We start from the raw sequence: 23,555 nt of genomic DNA on the forward strand, positions 1-23,555 counted from the left end.
CATGGGGTCGTGCACAGGGCCGGATTAAGATGAAATTGGGCCTGATGCTTGAAATATTCGGTGAACAATAAACACAACGACGTTATAGTTACGTCACAGCGCAAAGAATAATAGTAACTGTATAATAAGTAACGCTGTGTCTAGGCGTCCGAAATTGGGGCTCCAGATTTCATTCTAAGATTTATTTTCAGGTTAATGTAGCAAAAGAAAAATGTCCAGCTTTCGGAAAATTCTCGTCTGTTTTCATCTGGGCCTATTTCAGGAATGGGCCTAATGATGCAGCATCAATAGCACCCACCTTAATCCGACGCTGGTCGTGCATTGTCATTGTGAAGTCACCACCCAATGAAATAGCGGTCGTTTCTTTGCAACGTGCTTCCTATGTGTTTATTCTGCTGTAACGGTAGTGTGCGGGGGAACTGCGTGCTGGTGCACCATTCCCTTACAGTCAAAGAAAGTGACCACAATCACCTTACCTGCAGATGGAACAACCTTCGCCTTTTTTGGTGTTGGAGACCCTGACGATTTCCATACTGTGCTGGCTTGTTTTTCTTCTGGTCGTAGTGGTGCACCCACGACTCATATCATCACTAATACCTGATTCCAGAAGAGCATCACCTCCATCACCAAAGTGAGGTAGCACCTCACGACATGTGTCCACTCGAACAGCCTCCCTCACCAGTTACGTGAAATGCACGCAGTGCCCAGAACAAAGAGCGTTGCTGCTAAACAAAGGGCCCGATGGTGCTGCCATCTCTGGATGTTATATATGTACACCACTCTTGTCCAATATGCACATTACAAAGAAGACGTTGTGTAAAAAAAAAATCAGTCTCAATGTTCTTCAGCCCTCGTGCATACTCGCACACACACAACGAATTTACATCAAAATTGACATTTCATTTTGCATTTCTCACTTCAATAAGGCCACCAAAAGTATATTTTATGCATGCAGCGTTTGTTTTGCTACACTCTTGTTATCGCTCGCCGGACCTCGTGTTCAGTGGCGTTCCAGGATTTTTGAAAGGGAGGAATTGCGTATATATTTTTTTAGTAAACAGCCCACATTTTGCCTTCTTTTCCTGCTTTTGACGTTCTCTTCTTTTTAGGAATACTGGGATAAAGGGGGAGGGTTATAATTAGCACCAACCCCTTCCCCCTTTGGGCACGCCACTGCTCGTGTTAATTCGGCCAGATTTTCCATACTACCTTGCTCCGTTGACGTCAAATTGAATATCGTCCGTCTTTCTCGATATCAAATATAAACAACTACAAACTTTAACGTGACGTGCCTATATTAATATTTTTAAATAGTTGAGATGGAGGAGATGGAGATGAATGCTCATAATTAGCAGTGGCGGGGAATCGAGGGGGCAGTTGTCCTTGCTCGCTCCCCCCAGTTTGGCACCCAATCGCCGCTGAAAGGATGAACACAACGAAAGGCCCATATACATATTCAAAATCAGCACTAAACTGACTACTATTTTACTTGAAGGAAAATAACAAACAATGTACAAAAGAAATTCACCAGTGTTCCGGTAATATGTGGTTGCTTTCTTGTTTATACATCTGCTGAGGAAACGCTGCATCAGATTCCACGTGCCATTCAGCGGGGAAACTAAAATCCAAGTCATTTTCCCAGGGAAAGTTACTGGAAGCGTTGCTACTTTCGCTACTGACGCATACGTTTCCATTCGTCACAGGAGACTGGAAGTTCTGGCAGTCGTAGGCTGTTCCGTTACCTATACACCGCCAGGTGGCACACTCGTCGTTGCACACTTGAGGTTGAAACACTGAGCAGTTCGTCTGCGAAGCCTGCATTGCGTATGTCTGAGGCAACAAGGTCCGTGCATTGAGATTGAGGAAGTTTGCTATAAGGTTTGTTGTTGATTGAGACAGTCCCAGTGACAACGTCCGTGCGTAGCTTACAGTGTCCATTGTACTATTTTCTGATAAAATCTCGGACATTGCTCGTATGTAGTTTCTTGCGAGACGTAGAGTTTCTATTTTGGATAGTTTTTGTGTCCGTGAGTATATTGGCACACACCTAGAAAAAGAGCAGATTATATTACTCATGGACGGATTAAATGCGGGTTTAGAGGGAACGATCGCCCCCATGAGACTTCCAAAAGTAACAATAAGACGACAATTAACACACACACACACACACACACACACACACACCACACACACACACACACACACACACATACACACAGTGATTACCCAGTTTCTTAACGTCTAAAATGAAGTGATCACCCCCCGAAACGTCTACAACTAGCAAATGTTCACTGCCATCCAAAAGTTAAGCACGGAATGCAAATTTTCGAAAGCTAAGTTGAGTTTGAGTGGCTGAAAATCGCTGCGGATGTAGATGTCAGTTTTTATGTGCAGCTTCCTTTTTGTAAGTAGAGAGTGAATCATCTGTACCTAGGTGCTTAATCTGTGCTCTTGAAATAGCATAAAGGCGAGGATTTCGTGCAAGAATCTTCGTTGAAGACGCCAGCATTCTGAAGGTTTGAGGTGCATTTGAAAGCTGATACGAAGTGCTTATAACTTTTGTAGGAACATTTTTGATAATATTCGTGTTTCTACGGCTGAAAGAAAACGAATGACAGATAGTGAGCGCTGGCGTGCTGTCGGACGCATTGAAGCAGGACAGTCAATCAAAGATGTCATTATTTTCTTTGGCGTTGATCATTCGGTAATTTCTCGATTATGGAAACAATTCCAAACAAGTGAAACAGTTGTCCGTAGACCGCCTTGCCTCGAGAATTATTTCCCTTCTTAAATTATCGTCACATTATTCAAGAAGCAAAAAACCTAAGTTTATCTAGTGTAAACTGAACAATTTCCTGGGGAGGGGGTCAAGCCCCCTGTACCTCACCTTGGATACTTGCTATTATCAATAACAGGGTTACAGAACATTCTCCGTCTTGCCTCGATAATTTCTCTCCTTAAATTATCGTCACATTATTTTATTTCACACCACAAGAAACCAAAAACCTCGTTTTATGTAGCGTCGTAGAGGGAGGTAGGTCACTGATAAAACTTGATTAGTAGAAATAATAATGATAATAATTATTCCCAAGGTTATAATTGTCATTTTACAATAATAACTACTATAAGTTATGAAAAATAAACCAATTTTAATGCAAATTTATTGTTGTTATTATTATTATTATATAAGTGGGGAGATTTTGCTACTCGATCCACCATTCCACCGGAGAGTGAATATTCACACAAGTGTTGTCCATTATTTTTCTTACATTTTGTAGTTAGTATACTGAAATTTATAGTTATTGTATTTTGTTATTAACTTTTACACATTCCGTTAAAAAAAGGCTTTGAAAATTAGGGCCAAACTTTACTCATAAAGTTTATATTGTGTGATCTCTCACAAAGAAAATTATGCATTTTGAGAGATGTGGATCCATTTATTCTTTGGATTAAGGTATAATATAAAAATACGTATAACCTGGTTCCTCTATTATACACTAAACTTTTTTCGATCTAATGTTTAATCCTGCTAAGGAAGTAAAATTAATTACCAATATACACTATTTAAATTAGATATTTGTATGATTTCGGGGGGGGGGGGTTCAGGCCCTTTAGCCTTTTTCCTGGCTACGTGCCTGCTTCAACCCATATATGCGAAGGTGCAATTTTGTGTAAGATGCGATGGCCACAGAGTATCATCACTACAACCCTTGCATACTGGCACCGGCGGCTCCAGGGGGGGTTACGATGGGACGGCCGTACCCCCTGTTTTTTCACGGACGCCGGGGTGACATGAAGGCAGAACGTAGCCGTAGAGTGCAAGGTGGATGGTAATATTTTGGAAAGGAGGACAGAAATCAATGATCGATCATAAGTTAACTTTCGTCTTTCGGAACACATATTGAAAAAGTATTGTAATATATAATACCTCGTATCATGTACTAGGTTTTATTATAACAAATACCAAAGACATTAACAATATAGAGGCATTTATTAAATTATTAAATATTAATAATTAAATGTTAATAGTTTCTTTAGAAGCATATATAAATATGCTTGTATAATATGGGATCCTTTTTAACTAGTGCTGTATATTTCAAAAAGTTATTTTTATTTACTTTATTTTACTTCGTTTTTTGTGCCATTTTTGGCTAATTTGCGAAGATGAGGATGAGTGATGATATGATGAAATTGATGAATGGACACGCACAAACATCCATGCCCATGCCGGTATTCGAATACATGTGGTAACCACTCCGCCACGGGGGCCGTCCCAAAAAGTTCTTATGTTAATTATACTGAATTATTAAACTTATAAAAGAATCGTCATACAGATACTACATATAAAATTGCTAGGAATAATTTAGTAGGGGAAGGTGAGGGAATGGCGCTAAGCGGGCAATGGCGCTCACCCCTCTGTAGTCGTTGCGGAGGGTGTTATTGAAGAGTAACCCGTGCTAACATCTAGAACCCAGTACTACGAGGCACCAAACAAAAGGCGGAACATGTGGAGTTGACTTTTAAGAAGCAGGGTGCGAAAAACTAATTTGTCATATTTTGTTATAAAATTGGGAAGGAAAAAGTGCAAGGTAAGTAGACGGAACGTTTAAGCTAGAGTCTTGAAAATTTTACAGATATAATAATAGTATCTCCTTTTTATTTCTTAATTATTATAAAGTAAACATTTGAGGTTCTTCATGAGACGAGAAACAAAGAACATAATATGTCACGTATCGGGCAATGACGCTCACGCTGTTTGTGATGGGTACATGAAGAGTGCAAAGACGTTTCTCATAATAAGCGTCCCATGTGTGCATTTTTGTGCAAAATTGTGCTCAATTTAATTTGTATCTGCATATTAATAAATATAAGTACTTAAAGATATAGTTTCTGTATAGTACAAAAATGGTATTGATTTACTGTTAGGATGAGTACTGAGTGCCATTACCCTACTAACAGGGCAATTGCGCTCACACGCACATTGTTACTTTTTGACGTTTACAGAGATAACTATTAACGACAGGAAGCAAAGTAATACGCAGAGATGTACTACAAACATTGCTTTTTCAGGCCCACATTTTCTTTTTGTTTCACTGCGTACAGTTTTTGAGATTTTTAAAATCTCCCTTAGGTGGTCGCAATTCCCCCACTTTCCCCTATAACACAGTGGCGCAATCACAGGGGAGCATAGCTCCTCCCCCCCTCAACCTTGGACGGAAATGAGTTCTAGGGGGACAAACATTGACGACCAAGTGTACTTGCAGGGGGCAATTACCGCCCACAACTTCAAATTTTATACAAATAAAAATACTTTTCGTAAAATTTTCTTGCTCGCTTCGCTTGCAATATCTGCTTTTCTTAGTCTTATCAAGTTCAAGACCGCAGCTGGGGGGGCAGCGGGAATCTGCCCTGGGCGCCGAACGATCTAAATGAAAATAAGTTGTAAAATTGATTGATTGATTTAAGCACAGAAAGGCTAATCGGGACTGGTCCTACAGTTTAAAGTGGGATCCGAACCACTGTGCCATGTGCCTCCACCGGGTTTCGAACTCGGGACCCCTTGATCACAAGGCAACGATGTTACCACTACACCATCGGGGAGGCATAAAAGTTGTAAATGGGAGAATGCATTGGCGTCCCGTGAAATTATTTGCTCCATATTTTATCAATATTGATTTCAGCCTGCAAGAAAATTGGATCCAAAAATTTTCTTGCTCGCTTCGTTCGAATTATTCCATTGTTCTCTGTAATGCATTGTAAAATTGCCAGACACAGAAATAAGACTTTGTTTTGAGGAAAGGGAGCGTGCACATTTCAGAGACAATTTATGTGATTTTTGCTGTTGGTTTATTATGAGATGGATGAATTAATTGGTTGTGTAATGTATTTAAATAGTATATGTTGTATGTATTATGTATTAAATAAACTTTGAATACGTACACAATTTAGTGTCCACGTCGCTATATGTTGCATGTGTGTGAAACATATATCGTGCATGAAAGTTAGATATACATGTTAATGTAAAAAAGAATATTATTTGGAATGCATTTATAAAGCATTTTCTGTCTTTCAAGAATAGTTTGTGTGCTTGTTTTCCATTATTAATGTGAAATTGAACGTGTTGGAAAAATCATTCAAATCGTTTGTTCGAACACAAATGCTATAGCACCAACTTCTACCCCCTTTTTGCATAATTTACGAGGGTAATAACGTCTTTGATACTACTACTACTACTACTACTACTACTACTACTAATAATAATAATAATGTTGGTCGCAGGTTCGAATCCCGGCTTGGGCATGGATGTTTGTGAGTGTCCATTCATCAATTTCAACATATCATCACTCATTCCCATCTTCGCAAATTAGCCAAAAGTGTCACAAAAGCTAAGTAAAATATAGCAAATCAATAAGAACAATAGTAATGTTATAATAATAACATTATTATTATTGGTACGTTTATCGTGGCACTTGCCCACCCCCAGACAAAAATTCGTGCTTACGCGTGTGGTATAATACATTCTAAAGTATTAGAAGAGATATCTATGAGCAAATTTTATTGTACAAAATTATCAATGGATGAACGGAAAAGCAGGAAATTTTAAATTTATTGAAATTCAATGTGAACAAAAATAGGTTTTCTTTTGCAGTAAACTGTACATTAGTCACGTCAATTGGTAAAGGTATTGTAATATATAAAAGACGGTGGAATCGATTTCCCTTTTGTATAAGTACGGGGGGGGGGGGGGGCGCTGTTTTTCTTATCGTACCCCTTGTTCACGAATCCTGAAACCTCCAGTGCATACTGGTTTAAAACAAGGATGTATCCTGTCGCCAATTTTATTATCTCTATTCATAGATTGATAGGCGAACAAAGTACCAAGGTTAGCAGGCCGCAACTCAGTCTATAGGGGAGCTAGAGATACCTGTATTCTTGTATGCGAATGATATAGTCATCATGTCGGAGACAATAGAGGGGCTACAAAGGGGACTAAATAGCATATACGAGGGATGCAAAAAATACAAAATGACAGTTAACATTAAAAGAATGAAAGTCGTGGCTTTCAAAAATGGGTATACTTTTTGCAAACAGTAAAAATGAATTATGGGGGGGGGGGGGTAATTGAACCTCTCAAGCGTTTCAAATACCTAGGAGCAACATTCTCTACGACAGGAAGTTGGACTGAACATATACAGACAAAAAAAAGCAAAGCTGGCAATAGACCAGGTAATATGTACTGTACTACAATAAGTAAAATACCTCAAATGCCGTTCTCAGTGATTCAGAGTTTGTACACGTCAATAGTCATAGGAACCATGAACTATGGGGTGGAAGGAATTATGGTATGGGGGCAAGAGGGGGAGCACAATCGCAAGCGTCCAAACAGAATTCTACAAAAAAAGTTATGTGCGTAAGTAGAAGCACAGCCTATTGTGGTGTACTTAAAGAAAGAGGCACAGTACAAGCTCGGACGAGAGCTTTAAAGTATTGGCTTCAGCTAGCAAGGGAGGATAACACGATGCTGAAGGGTCAATATCTGATAATGCAAGTAAGAGAAGAAAATACACGGAATTGGAGGTGGGAGATAAAAAAAAACATGATGATGGGGTGGGTGTGGGAATCGGGAGGAAAGGTCGATACATCAGTCGAAAATCAAATCAGAGAGAGACTGCTGGACATAGACAGACAAGAAATACTGGCCGACTGTCAGGCGAAGACTTCATTGAAGGATCAACTGAATTCAAGGGAATGGGGGAAAGCAAGATACATACATTCAGTGAGCGAAAAAGAAAAGAGGGTTGGCGTGGTTCAGACTGAGGGGTTGGAAACAAGTAAAAATGAAGAATGAAGTATGGGAAACGATCTGCTCCCTGTGCGGGGAGGAAGAGACTGACGAGCATATGCGCTCTCTGCATGCTCCTCTACGCGGGATTTGCGAGACAAGTGGGTTAAGAATATAACCGGGAGGGAAATACTGGAAGTGGTGGAAGACAAAAGAGGAATCAAAAGTGAGACGGTGCAACGAGTGGGGCGATATCTGTGGGAAGTGAGGGAACGGCGAGGAAAGGCGATAGCAGACAGCGATAGGAATGAAGAAACCGCGGGCTTGTATAATACGCAGTGTGGTGGTGGTGGGGGGGGGGATTCTACTGACTGTCTAGGGACAGCATGAGATAATGACTTTATGCCATATAACATTTCCCCCCATGAATAAAATTTATCAATCAGAGGGGGGGAAATCACCCATCCCCCTACAAATACCACCCTGATAATACGTATACTGTGGAATCTGTATGTGCAATATATACGTGTTTTTCTAACTAGTAAATTTGTCAAAAGACGTATTTATTGTAATTATACCAATGTGAATAAATATGTAGTGAGTACAGCCCACGGCTCGCACAAGGAAATACAAATAAATACAAATACTTTCCTTTGCTTGGACGAGGGTCGATTGCACCGCTAGCATAACATGTCAATCAAACGACTGGGCGAATTGCACCCGACTTCCTCGTGTACAAACAAGCTAATTGCACCCGACTCCCTCGTCATTCGGTCTGCTATATTTCAATCATAAGGATGTTGCTGACTGTTTTGTAGAGGATTTCATGTCGGAAATTCCTCAGGATGAAAAGTTAGAAAAATACACTGATTACTTGGTAGATACATACATTTCGGAAGATGCCAAATTTCCACCAATACTATGGGCTTCAGATAAAGTAGACGGAGAGAGAACAACTAATGTTTGTGAATCGTTTCACGCGAAATTAAATTCAAATTATTGAAGTGATTAAGCAGACCCAGGTTGATGTATATGCTTTAAAAAATAGTGCAGATGTCACAAAGAAACAGTACATTTCTGAAACAGAGAAAGGAAAATATGGAAAGAATGAAGCAGAAATATAAGAATAAAGAACTAACACGATTTGATTTCTTAAAGGCTATTTCCTGCTACAGTTCAAAGAAGGATAAGAAGAAATAAAATTGAAACATAGAAGTAAAATTAGACAAAGGAAACTCATCCGCAAATTTTTAAACACGCCATGAGCTTTTAGCCATGACAGTCCTAAGCCTGTGAAAAGTGTGAAGGGAAAATTAGCGGAGAAAGAGTAAGCGGTGCGACTTACCCCTTGGTCCGAAGGGTTTAGCGGTGCATCTCGCCCATTTAGGTATTCTCGGGGTGCAACTAACCGTCACCCCTTTGCTTTACTAAATACCAGTGACTCGAGATTTCCATATTCATTTTATATGTTATATGCACTAGCGTCCATAGGATCACCCCCTCCCCTCTGAGGGGTCTGGAATTGTAAAGGTGGGTTTTACATAGCTGCGTTCTAGGGGAATACACATAAAATATCCGTAATTACCATTTTTAACCTCTGTTTAAAAAGTTGTCCAGAGACAAAAATCGTAATAAAGGATTACTTTGTTTCTTCTTCTTCCCTGCTCCCTTACGGCTGTTATTTGAAAATTTTAATGTTCTCCAAATTTCGGAGCGAGTCTGTGGTCCCACCAGCTATCCCCTGCGTATTTCAGTCGTTATATAGATGTAAAATGATAATAATGATCCATTCTTTAACACAGACAGACGTAGGTCCTACATACACATTTGAGGACTTCTGTTGATATTGAAGAAACATTTGATGTTGGTTTGATCATTTCACATCACATACCTTCGGAGTTTATCCAGAGCTGCATTCAGTCCATGCATACGGTGTCTCTCCCTGGCGTTTGCTTTGAATCTGCGGGCTCGAAACTTGTTCGCACGAGTTTTTGTTCCAGGAGTTTTCGATGTGCTTGAACACTCCATCAAAAATTATCTGCAATAGAAACTAACTGTAGCAAGCATGTAAACAATCCAATAGCAAATGGCGTGTTGTGTATACCTATTCGTATTTGAATATTCTTGATTTTCTATAAAATATCTAATTGTAATTGCAAAATGCGAGTCAAAGAAAATACAAATCACAAATAGAATGAATGAATAAATAAATTGTAGTATTTTCATATACTAACTTTGTTCAAACTAAAACATGTACATAGATATTTCAATTCACCCTGAGTGACAGAGGAAAATCTCAATGTGGATACAACTCATTCTCGATTTCGGGCATATGGAGGTGATGTGATCAGTACCACACTCCGTCCAAGTGTCCCATTATTCCACCAAATGTAAAAATACATTGCATGTCTGATTTTCATTTTCCATGGGGGAGGGGTGTTACCCCTTTCCCCCTCCTTCCGGACGCCCATGTCACATGTTATTTGTATTTATTTTACTTTATGTTTGCTTTTCTGCTACGTTTGGCTGATGGGAACAATAACAATGAACTGGTAAATGGAAGGGATGAAGGGACAATCACATCCATTTATCATCCAGCCAGTTGCGGGGCGCCGTGTGGTCAGAACGACAAGCCCCCCAGCCAGACCATGTTGTAGGTTTTCATGACCGGATTACGCTACTCATTCGTAGCTCCCCAATTTCCTCTCGGTAGTGGGTGGCCAGCAGTCTCATACACAGGCAGATATCTCAGCACCCCCCCCCCCCTCCCAAAAGAGACTCGAATCTGCGCGCGTCCCGAGCCCAAAGCCCGACCACTCGAGTTTGTACTTTACTAAAAATATATGGCTCACTTCGTTGAACATTTCCTTCATTTTAGTAACATTGTGTCACCTACAAAACTTGCCTGCATGACTAATGGACAACGCGTCAAAAATAATGATTACCTTAAATGTACGATTCAAACGTAAAGTGGTGGAAAGCAAACATGTGTGTAAAGAAATGGAGTTTGCACATACCTATTTTTCTTCTCTCATTTCGTACATTACCTACATTGGAAGCATTTAAGCGGGTATATCTTCGGACCTCGTGTAAGGACAAACACTCTTGCACTTCGAGGGTATTGCGAGGTACTTCACAGAGAACACTGTTCTGCGACGGCGAGGAACCATATGGTGAGAAGTTCCCGATATCAAAGTTACCAGGGGTAATAGGAAAATCTCTCCCTCCCTTGCTTTTTTTTTCCAGATAATTTTTACGTATTCTTTGTCTTTCTGCAAACCTCCTGTTTGCCGATACGTGTTACAAACCTCTAAAATGAGAAAGCTGCAAGATAATATTCACAATAGCTTTGGAAAGAGAAACAAGATTTTTGTTTTGTTTATTACTTTCAGCGTTTCCCGTAATCTTTCACAGGGTGTCTACAAAAATAACAAATCCAAAATTCTTAATTATTTCTTGACTTTTCCCCCCTTTTCCTTAACATTAATTTAATCGCCCCCTACTTAGGTATAGTTCGAAATTAAGAAAATAGATATTTTTATTCAATGAAAGTCCCTCCACCACATGGCCGGTTAAGATGAAAACTGAAGCTGAACTTTAAAAAGATATTTAGACTTGCTTTAATTATTAATGCATGTAAAAAATGATACTTCAGACTTCATTCTGGATGGGAAATGGCCACATTACTTTATTTACTATTTTTACAAAATTTTACGAATAGATGAATGTAATTCTTTAGAAACAGAGTGTACAAATCTTAACCACAACTAATATAATTTTGGATTTCCAAATATTCAATTTTATCAAATCCCACTACAGGTATATATAACAATGTAAATTTACTATACTGCAAAAAATAGCAAACATTCTTGAACACAAGCATAATTTCTTGACTCTCTTGACCTACCTGTTGATTTATTGACTGGCAGGCACCCTGTTTCAGAGCGTTACAGCAGTAACTTGTAATGAGTACGTACAAGCCTACGTTTGTGTGATATATATTCAGTTTTCACATGGTCGAGGTCGAAAGTAACAACAGTGAACAGATCATCAATTAATGTAAGAGGACAGCGTTATTACGATTTGCACAATGTCGTAATCAGTACGACAGTTATATTATATTACAAGATTAAAGAAGTCTATATTATTTAAGCCGCCATGGATGCTGCCCAATCAAAAATAGTGAGAAATAATTTGATTGGCAACACTTTGCAGTTTGGCATTTCGAAATAAATCCATTAGTGGACGCATGCATGTCGTTGATCATGGTACTTGATTGCCATGGATACTGTTGTCTTTGCAATCATGCGAAGGCTCATTTCAGGCGAATGGAATTAAGCTTTCAAGTGGAAGCCATATGTCATGCGACGTCGCTCGCGAGCGTAGAAGGGGCGGTCTGATATCTCCCACCCCTTTCTTTGACAGGTGACTGAGTTTTATCGGCAAATTAAACGCCTTATCCAGAAATGTCAACTTCAATCCAGCGTGGGAAAGTAGGTTAAAAGAGTTCCGGTTTTTAATAAATTTCAATTAGGTACAATCAGCGAATTTTCCACTGTTATTGCCGTTCTTGTTTTCTTTCGCATTGTTTTCTTTTTTTTTAAATGCTGACTTCCGTGGCCGAGTGGTTAGTACATCGAGCTACGACGCCAGGTGTCCCGGGTTGAAATCCCGGATGAGGATGGGTGTTATTTGTGTGTGTCCCTTCATCAATTCCATAATATCATCACTCATTCTCATCTTCGCGAGTAGCCAAAAGTGGTAGAAAAGCAAAGTAAAATAAATCAAATTAATCAATTAGCCTATATAATTTTATGTTTTAAAGAAGGGAACTATGCTGCCCTCTGCTTGTTGGCGTTATTATTTTCATTCTTGAACCACACCAACATTGGGTACTTTTCAGAATTCACCAACCTGCATAGGAAAATGTATATCTATTCGCGTTTATTAGGAAAAGTCGGTTATTGTGACGAAATCTTAAAATATATTTTATGAATCTAATCTCATTTTGCATGCAAGATGTCGACACCCGTAACTTATATGTCTGTTCCTTATTATTACCTACAGAACGGATATGAATCGTAACAAGTTTCAAAGCATATGGTGCCAGTTAGTTGCATCAACCGAACAGGGCTGGAGACTGGCGCAAAAATATGATGTCATGGTTTAACGTGGTGAAGGTTTGGTGGACAGCGGAGAATCACGAAAAGCAGAAACGTGAATCAGTGGTGCACCAGCCCGTGAACCGGTTAATACTGGAAAACAGAATGAATGAGTATGGCGATGAACGCTGTAGGGTGCACGTTGCATCAGATGTTAAAAAATAATTCGTTATATATATATAGGAGCTCGCTCAAAAGGAGCGAAAAATCTGTTGCTATGGAGAAACTCCGGGTCCTGATGACTCTCGGTAAGTGCGTTGCTTGCGGGAACTTCTGCTCATCCCCAACTGTGAAATTCAATGAAAAGAGCAGTGGCGTATTCTACGTATTACCACGCTTACCGCGGGTAAACCAACTTTTCTTACATACTTTTTATACATTTAGCTTTATTATGTGAGAAATCGCGTATTTAAGTACATTATGTAAATAACTTAAGAGCCATTATTTTGAAATTCGAACAAAGCGAGATAGTTGTATTTTTTGATTGGCTTGATTTTTTATATGTTGAAGTAGGTCATGAGAAATGATATTGTGCAATTTTGAGACCTTGAAAAATGTTTCCCTCCCCTGTAGAAAATGTGAAAATTCAAGGTCAGACCGCCCATTTTTCATGAAAAGTGAAACATGGGTAAGTTCGGAGTGCTGTTATCTTTGGAAATCAACAACATTCCAAACTTTGTTTTAATATACTGTTAATATAAGACTGTTTGCTTATATACATTCAATGGTTTTGATGGGACATTGTTGCTTTCCATTGTTATGCGACAACAAAAAGGGTCCAAAATACAGGTTTTTTTTCCTGTTTTCGGCCCTTAATATCTTGGTTAAGCAACAGTACCCCCAAAATTTGTTGACTGAGCATTGAAGCTCACTATTAGCACAAGCTACCTGATATAACACATATTTGGATATTGATGCTGTTAGATACAGAAGGTCGTTTCATGTCCATGGTTACAAAGTTAGAACCCACCTCACCTTAAGAAAAACCATGACGCCACGAGCGGTGATTCTCCACGTGATACCCCTGTCTTGCAGCAATGGCCCTGCAGCGGAGTTTCTATTGAAGGAGACTGCGTTGAAGAACACATTGGTCCAAACGATCATATTCCTCCTGACAAGCTTTCCAAAGACCCTCAATTGTGCAAGGCCGTCTGCTTCCCAAGGCTCGTTTCAACAACGGAAAACCACAAAAATCCATGGAAGAGGCATCGGGGGATTTCACAGGGATGTCTGTAAAGGGGATTGCATGAATGCCCGTTTCACGTGCCATCCGATCCATGTACGCCTGCGTGGACTTTGCCGTATGACTGGAAGCCTTGTCCTGGTGGATGACAACACGAGATGTGTCGCTGCCATAGAGAGAAGGAATATCATGTCTGTAAAGTGGCTCCAAAATATTCGTCTGGTAATAGGCTGCATTTATTTTAGCCTTTTTTTCCACTCTGCACAGTGGAAGTTTGCCGTTATGGCAGTAACCACCAACAACTATGAACCCGCGTGGAAAACTTTCAGCACATTCACGCACCCACTCAGATCGACCTCTTGCATCACGTGGACGATAGTAGATGGCCCTTTTTTTACCACATCCCGACAGATACACCCATGCTTCATCCATGGACACCACATACTTCCAGCGGTCCCCTGCCAGATGGCGTTCGTAGAGCTTCCAGCTTCCGACTGTTGGTCTTCCTCTCCTGGACATGTGAGGCACGGAACTTATGAACTTGAGCCTTGTGCTTCAGCACAAGTTGTAAATCTTGGGCTATGATGCAATTTACAGTTGCAAAGAAACGTTGCACTGCCTGTGCAATCACTCTTTGCGTTGCAGGGTTTTCACATCGCACCAAGGATCTCACTTTCCGCACAACATCGGAGGAACGCTTGTGCTTCCGATATGTCCGAGGCCCACTTTGACTGGTTCCAGCAACAGGTACGGTGCAAGCTTTATGGCGATTCAACACTGCATTGATGCCCTTCTTTGACACACGGAATACTTTCATGTGGCGCTGTTTAATTATCTGGCTATAACTATAACCAACGTCGGAAAGGGGACAGATGTACCCCTCCCAAAAGACTGGAATTTTTGGTGCCATATAAACACTCACTCACACACCAACCATCGTTTTTGCAAGTCAACACACAGTACTTTCGTCCTACTGGCTCTGGCTGCTCTGTGCTATGCCTACGTGCTGCTCCTTGGTGATCGAAATCGTTACCATCAACGTGAAACAACCTTCTGTATAACCCCTTGAATACTAAAAAATTGCGAAATCCGCAACTTTAGAATTAGACTTATCTCAAAACAGCATGAAGCCAAAAATAAACTAAGTATGCCATCATGTAGCTGAATATATGTACTAACACATGGAAATGAAAAAAACTTTGGAGCCTCGTCCCATTTTCGAGAAAGAAGAAATGAAAATGTTAAGAAATGTCAATGTAAATTATCACACTTCCACCCCTATCAAAAAGTAGAACAGCCCTTTTTCTTACTTTCTTTGTTCCAAATGGAACAACACATGTCTTGACAAGTTGTGGGACAGTTTCCGTTTATATTTCTTTGATGGATAGCGTAGTGGTAACGTTGCATCCTTGTAATCAACGGGTCCCGGGTTTGATGCAAGATTGAGGTAGGCCTACAAGTTGTTCGGATTCCACTTTAAACTGCAAGTCCCCAGTCCCGATTAGCCTTCCTGTGCATAAACTGGGCTTAAAAACAAAGCTCTACTAAGCTCTATATACAGTGGCGTTCCAGAGACTTTCAAAAAGGTGGGGACCTATACATTTTCTTAGTAGGCAGTCATCTTTTGCCATCTTTTCCTGACTTGGACGTTCATTTTACTAGACCAAAGCGGGGTTATTATCCGCACCAACTCACCCCCCCTTTTTAGGCATGCCACACACTATATTACGAGAAGAGTAAGTTCGCAAAATATTCTGTATTATTGTACTAAAGAAAATTTAACTTTCTTGTAAAAGTCTGTACATGTTGCACTATGCTGTGTGTGCGAGGTTCCCAAAATAAACCGATTTCAATTCAGGTAGGCCTAAGAGCGGATCTTCGTGATGGAGTGGTTACCACATCACGCCACGACGGCAGTGGATCCGGGTTCGATTCCTGGTCTGGGAATGATTGATTATTCTTTGCCGCTATTAGTCAAAAGTGACAGAAAAACGACGTAAAATAACCCAATCTCAATCTGTTATAGGGCTAGGAAAAGCAGACTTAGGATATTTCCATCATCTTTAATATTGTTCCTGCAAATAACCAACGTGCATTTTTTATGATCATGGCATTTTTTAAAATGAATTTTAGAATATCAGACACCAATTTACATTTTCGGGTGCTTCACCTTGCAAGCATAATGGGGTATTCCAGATGTGCTGGGGTTTTCTTTGAATTGCGGTGCCTACACCCCAAAACAAAGGCATTTAAAAAAAACCTTTATTGGCATTTCATAAGTAAATTTACAGAAAATGTGTATTTGAATGAAATTATGACAATTACTGAGCACCATATTTATATTATACATTAAACTTTAAGGAAAATCAAATTGTATTTGTGGAAACTCATTTGTCTGGGTCTTCGGCTACATATTCATCGAACTCGTCTTCTTCTTGTGGAGGGCTATTCGTGAAGCTTTCCTCACAATTGCCAGACTGAAGTGCATGTTATTCCAGCCTTACGACATCCGCATCGTACCCCCCAACCAGCTGTACATTTTTGCAAAATATGGTTTTCATTATTGAGTCAGGAGCTGCAGGGTCATGATAGGTTCGAGGGTTCCATCCAAACCTCGTTTCCATCCCCAGGCTTCAGGTGTCAGCTGGTTGCCCAACCATATTTTCACTTGCAGAAAGACTCTGTATGCCTGCTGCTGGGCAGAGCCTCTTGTTGGTGGCAAAGACGCAAGGTCTGGCTTCAGCTTGTTAGCAGATCTTAAGAAAGCGGAGTACCTGTGGTTGTTCAAGTCTGTTTGACGAGCATTGTACATTTTTAGAAACATCCGCTCACCCGCTTGTGAAACCGCCTCAGGTATTGATGAGTTGTTATAAAAAACATCTCCAATGGCTGCGAGGCTTCCATCTTTCTCAAACAATTTAACAATCATTGCTTTACCTTTTCTGTAGACGGATGAGGTGGTGTCGCACCCACTGAACCCATGAATGAAGAGAATGCTTTGGCAAATCCCAGCTTCTGTAACTCCAAGGAGGAATATGTTTTTGTCTCCACTTTCCCTCTTCCTGGTTTAACGAAGAGTATATTACTTTGTGGTGAAGCTAATGCAATCAACAAGACCAGCAAATCAATGTCTTGGCCTATTATTGCTACCTTGTCCTCAGATGATGCTTTGTCAAGTCCACATCGCACAATGGTAGTATCAGCATCCCCCTACAGCTGTTGTTGTTTCAATATTCTCCCTATTTAATTTCTGATACAGCATATTAATTAGCTTAGTCTTGTTTCTCTCATTAGCGAGGAAGTTTTGTGCTGTTCATGTTCTCTGTGTATCCATCAAACACAACAGTGCACTGATTACCGTAGTGTGTTTTAATATAAGCCACGTACTGGTTTAATATGAAGGAAAAAGTGGAGCCTGCATTCCACTTAACGGGATGAAGGAGAAAGCCACCATCAATCACATTTACGCTGAGCTTGAGATCTGCCGCTTTCTCATCAACAGGGAAAACATCATACAATGCAGACTTCTTTGTTTTTCTCATGCCACATTCGTTGAACAGAGCTAGTGGGAAAGGTGCCAACTCGTACACCAGAAGGTTCTGCAGATTGGTCTCACTTTTCTTGGAAATTGCTATTCTTTGGAATATCAGGAGAGGGTCCATCACGTCGACTATGTTATTAATAGTGACAGTGCTGCCCAAGGAGGCCAAGGATATTTCTTTATCCTTTCGAGCCTGTTTCATCTCTCCAAAATTTTGCTCTATCATCTTTGCCATCGTCACCTTTCCTACTTCCAGGGTTTGGTGGCAATTCACGTTGCTGTTTCCAACAATACCTGTTGCAAGGGATACCAGTGAAGGAAGTTGTGGAAACGGGGGATGCTGAGTGAATCAATCAAACAGCTTCTTCCTGTCTTCTGCATTTCTAGTTTGCCGTGATGTACGATAGTCTACATGCTGATCCCCTGTTGAGAACTGCAGGCCAGCAAAATCCTCCAATGCCGAGTAGATTGTAATGGATACGAATGCCCCACCACCCACTTTGCCAGCACAGAATCAGTGATCCCTCTGCCACTTGTCAGCCCTCCATGGGTCTTCATGCCACGCATAAGAACTTGCTCTATTGTCATATCAGACCAGTTTCCTGACCCAGGAGAATCTGATCTAGCTACAGTGAAGTAACTGCTGTGGGCAAATTCTTGGATATTGGTGAACTTCTGGCTTTCCATTGCATTTTTGCTATTTAGCGTCTAATTTCTGTCAATTTTGGCTAATCGCTGCGATGAGGACGAGTGATGATTATCTGAAATTGGAGAAGAAAAGCACCCATACCCATGCACGGACTAGAACACGGAACTTCTGTGGTGGGGGTATTAGTCGACCACGACTCCGAGTCGCTACCGAATCGACAGGAACTTCGTTCTGTGTATAAAAACAGAATTCAACTCCTTGTTTCAGTGACGTACGACAAATGTTCCATACGTAGTTTGAGCGAGGATTTTCACAAAGCTATAAATGACCATCAACAATTGACTTGTAAAACTCCAGAGAGTTGTACGCCATTCTAAAGGCACTGGATTTTGCAGATGTCAACGGTCTGAAGAAAGTCCTTGTGTGCTGTGATTCGACCAGCGTGTTGCAGTCTCTGGATTCGCCGTATTCCCGGCATCCAGTAGCGCAACGCATATTCAGACGGCTTGTATCCTTATCTGCCCGTGCCGATGTACACTTCTGTTGGGTCCCTAGCCACGTGGGCATCCAGAGGAACGAAGCAGCTGATGCTGCCGCCAAGTCTGCTGATGCAGATGGCGACGTTCTCGTCCACCTTTTGCCAGCTAGCGACCTGCAGAATGTGTTCCGTTCTCGCCTTCTTGACACTTGGCAGACCGAGTGGGATGTGGAAACGGGGAACAAGCTTCACGCTGTTAAGCCCACCATAGGTGTTTGGCGTTCCTCGTCTCGTCCCTCTCGGTGAGAAGACGTTATTCTTACCCGCCTGCGTATAGGACACAGCCGTCTCACGCATGGTCACCTACTGCAAGGGCTGGACCCTCCGTTGTGTCGTACTTGTAATGTTATTTTAAGCATCCGACACATTCTCGTTGAATGTGTCGATCTTGCTTACCTCCGGCAGACTTTTAACCTTTCGGGCTGTTTGTCATCCCTCTTGGGTGATGACAGCAGTATTTTAACAAATGTTTTTAGTTTTTTGCGAAGAGCTGGACTCTTCCACCGTCTGTAAGGAGGTTTTTAGTTTATTCTGACTTTTTAATGTGTTGTGTTGACTCGTGCAGGTATTTTTACAACCTGCACTTTTCGTTTTTCCCAAGGGGCAATTTACACCCCTTTTTTAGTTTTGTCAGAATTTTAGATAAGGGTATGTTTCCCCGTATACACGGAAGGGTGCAAAATGGCCTTAAGTGCCGACGCACCCAAAACATTTTAAATCAATCAATCAACAATAAGGATGCACGAGGCAGTTTAATTACATATATTGCCGGAAATATGTCTCGTGCTTTTTTTCTAGTGGCGAATCTGAGGATACAAGGTAAGACATATTTATCGTAAATTTTACTTGTTAACTGTTTACACCCGAAGGCCAGTGAAGAAGCGCGTGTCAGTGACAACTGTAGCGCCAAGATTTCTCAACAGGAAGACAGACAACGCGATCATTCTATATTCTATAATATAGAATATGGAATCTATATTGTACGGGAACGCACATGAGCCATGCCTCTTGGAGTGATTATTATTAACAAAATTAAGTAACTTGCTAATTTACATTGTTTTTCAATCTCATAAACAGGACTAACATAAATGCTCTCTCTTTCAGGTTCCACCAAAAAAAAAAAGAAAAAAAAGTTGTAGTTCGTTGTCTAAGAAATCCCTCCCTCGACAAGAGGCCAGATGAAACACTGGGGTCCATTTCTTTAAAGGGTTGACTCTCGGGTAGGGGAAGGGGGGAGGGTTTCAGAGGGGGGAGAACTAACACTGTGGAGGGGTGATTGGTCCGTGGGGGATGTAACCTAGGCGAGGAGGGACGTAGGCACCAGCGGGTTGCTGGAAAAGCAGTCGTTGGTGAAAACTCCATACTTCCACCCTTTTACGAGCCCCGTCTGAATGGGCTCCTCGGGGATCTTGGTCACGGTATCGGGGTGGTGCGATGGCGTACAGGAGGCGTGGGTGAATGCTCGCCTCTGTCGGTGTTCGTGAGAGGCGGGGGAGGCCGTCCCTTTTCCCTCGTTAGTTGTGTAGGGGAAGGGTTGCAGGGGATGTAGTGGTTGCATGGAAACTCGCACGACTCGCTCCTCTACACACCACACCGCTCGGTCTTCTGTCGCCTGGAAGCAGTTCGATCTCCTTTCCATTTTCTCCAGATTATTTCCAGTATTCTTCCAGTGACTCATGGTCCACAAGGAGAGTAGCCAGCTGAAGTAGCCAGCATTCTTTGGCTATATTGCATTTTGGTTAATTAACATCCTCTTTTTACTTCCTAAGGTTTATCGCGACCGCGAAAATGAATGACAAAACAGAAGGGACAAACACAATGATTCATTCATGCCTTATCCAAAATTCGAACCTAGGACCTCTAAGTTCAAAGCGCTTTAGCCTAGCCACTCCATCATCACAGTTAGCGACCCACATAATATACATGATAGTAGAGGAAGTTACTCAATCATTGACACGTTCCATCTGCCACGTATACAGGTTGTCTCAAAATGTATACTCACGTCGAGTGTTTGCAAAGTCAATGTTTACGAAGATACAATTCATTTTCGAAATTTAATAGAATCTACAGATATGAATATTTTTTTCCTTATCAACGCCTGTTCTCAAACAGATGGCCGTTCCAGTCCAGGCACTGCATGAACCATGCAAAGTAATGGATTCTCGTACATCAAGAATAATTCCTTTTGGTATTTGGTAGCATTCTCGTTCAATCGCTACCTTCAATTCGTCGACTCTTGCCAGTTTTGTACCGTAATCTTCCTTTGTGGTTATTTTACGTCACATGTCTAACTCTCTGTACTAATCCAAACGATGAGTGATGAAATATATTACCAGGACAAACATAACGTCATATCCATGCCTTCAGTAATATTCGACCCCAGGAATCCTGATTTGGTAGCGGATCACGCTTGCCACTTTATCACAAAGAACAATTTCGTTAATAAAGAGGTACTAGTAACCGTTTTAGAGTTCTAAGTTTTTTTCACGTGATTCTTCGTATGACCATAACTATATTTCATTGGTAAATTTGCTCACTAGTGTTTCTCCTATAGCTTTATATTTTAGCATATCATTTCTCACATCCGTGACCCTCTTGCCCATAGCACTTCTTGTTTGGTATCTTAACCAGTATCGGCAATTCGGAGCCAAAACTGGAGGCAAGGGCAGTTTAATTTTTCTTGATAGACAAGACTTAGCATTAAGAGGCCATAATGCGGGGGCAAGAAAATGGGGCAACTGCCCCCACGCTCCCTCTTATCACCGCCACTGTATCTTGTCCTCAGTTATTTCAATTACTACCATCCTGGTCTTTTACTGTCACTTTCCTAGGCCCTGCATGCTACATTTATTATTATTATTATTATTATTATTATTATTATTATTATTATTATTATTATTATTATTATTATTATTACTTTCCGTCACTTTTGAACTTCTCTAGCTTAATCGCGATGAATAGGATGGACAATGAAAAAGGACCTTGATTTTTCGCTTTTAAAATATGGAAATATCTGTGTTGTTTTTCTCGCTTTTCGTGTCATTTTCCTCAGAATAAGCGTTTTCAACAATCAAGCTACACTCGGAATTAAAATGATAAATAAAACAAACGTTATCAATACTTATTCTTTTTCAAAATTAATCTAATATGAACTTGTTGACACCAAACAAATACCTTTTTGACACAAGTCTAAAGATCCTCGGTCCTACTGAAAAACCTGATGTATATTACTTACGTAACATCCAGCGAGAAACGTAACACTTCGTTCCTTAACCCGTGTCTATGAGTATTTTACATAAGATTTACAATAGCCTTTTCTTATGTGAACCAGAGATTCCGCGTAGCCACAAGGTCAGAACTCACGATTTCGATGCGGGTCATCATGCAAGTTCAAAATGTTGCTCTTCACACAGCACCGTGAAGATATAATAGGTAAGGACATATACGAGGGTGGTTCAATAATTATTGTCCCTGACATATAAGCAATATTATTTTTTCACAAAGTCCCCCTTCACAGTAATGCACTTCTTCCACCTATGCTGTAAAGCCACTATGCCAGCTTCAAAGAATGTCTGTGGCTGGGCCGTGAGCCATTCTTCCGCAGCGTCCGTAACAGCAGCATTTGAGGGAAAATGCGTCCCCTTGAGGTGCTCCTTCAACTTCGGGAACAAATGAAAGTCACTAGGGGCGAGGTCGGGTGAGTAGGGAGGGTGTTCCAACACATGGAAACCAGCAGCATGGATTGCGGCACCAGTAACATGGCTTCTGTGTGCTGGAGCATTATCGTGGTGAAACAGCACTTTTCGCCACAACATCCCACGCCGTTTCTCCTTGATTGCTTCGCGTAACGTAGGGATTAGGGCTGCATAATAGTCACCAGTAACAGTGTGTCCCACCAGGTAGTCAATAAGGAGCACACCCTTCGCATCCCAAAAAATTGTGGCCATAACCTTGCGTGCTGATGCTTGCACCCTGAATTTGCAGGGGGGAGGTGAATTGCTGTGCCGCCACTCCATACTCTGTCGTTTGGACTCGGGATCATAGTGGTGGAGCCATGTCTCATCCAGTGTCACAAATCTATCACAGAACTGCTTCAGGTCTGCCCCCATCAGCTCCAAACCAGCCCTTGAACATTGAACTCTGTCTTTCTGTTGTTCACGGGATAACATTTTGGGGACCCATCGCGCTGACACCTTTCTGAATCCCAAGTGTTCATGCACAATGGTTTCCACTGAGCCTACAGAGATGTGCATGATGTCTGCTAACTGTTGCACCGTGATTCTTCTGTCAGCCATAATCATGTCATGCACAGCATCAATGTTTTCTGGGGTGGATGCTGTTGTTGGAGGACCAGCACCAGGGGCCTGTTGACAGCTTTCCCTGCCGCAACGGAAATCGCGGCACCAGTTTTTTACCACCTGGTAAGTAGGAGCCCCATCACCCAACACACTGACCATGTCCTCGAAAATCTCCTTTGGGCTTAGCCCCTTTTTCTGGAGGTACTTGATAACAGCTCGTTGTTCGGTTTTCTCCATTTTTCAAACTAAGTGCCACCTCTCACACCTAAAACGAGGAAAACAAATTTACTATAGCACCTACGGTTCTGAAATTTTTCATATAGGCATCTAAGACATTAGGCTACAATATCCCCATCATTCATTGCAATTCATATACTTTAAGTATGCTGGGGACAATAATT

The 23,555-nt window shown here is 41.1% G+C and overlaps 1 protein-coding gene across 1 annotated transcript; it reads right to left on the bottom strand.

The window, feature by feature from the left end:
• Window positions 1–1,524: 1,524 nt before the first annotated feature.
• LOC145986932 (neurogenic differentiation factor 6-A-like) lies at window positions 1,525–9,745 on the bottom strand. Its single transcript, XM_083121395.1, has 2 exons — window positions 9,675–9,745; window positions 1,525–2,047 (listed from the first exon to the last, which is right to left on the bottom strand). The coding sequence occupies exons 1-2, from the start codon at window positions 9,710–9,712 to the stop codon at window positions 1,525–1,527; spliced, it is 561 nt and encodes a 186-aa protein (XP_082977521.1). The 5' UTR covers window positions 9,713–9,745.
• Between the last annotated feature and the right edge of the window lie 13,810 nt (window positions 9,746–23,555).

Source organism: Lepisma saccharinum, chromosome 4 (assembly GCF_977018435.1).
Source record: "Lepisma saccharinum chromosome 4, izLepSacc3.1, whole genome shotgun sequence".
Classification (NCBI taxonomy): Eukaryota; Metazoa; Arthropoda; class Insecta; order Zygentoma; family Lepismatidae; genus Lepisma; species Lepisma saccharinum.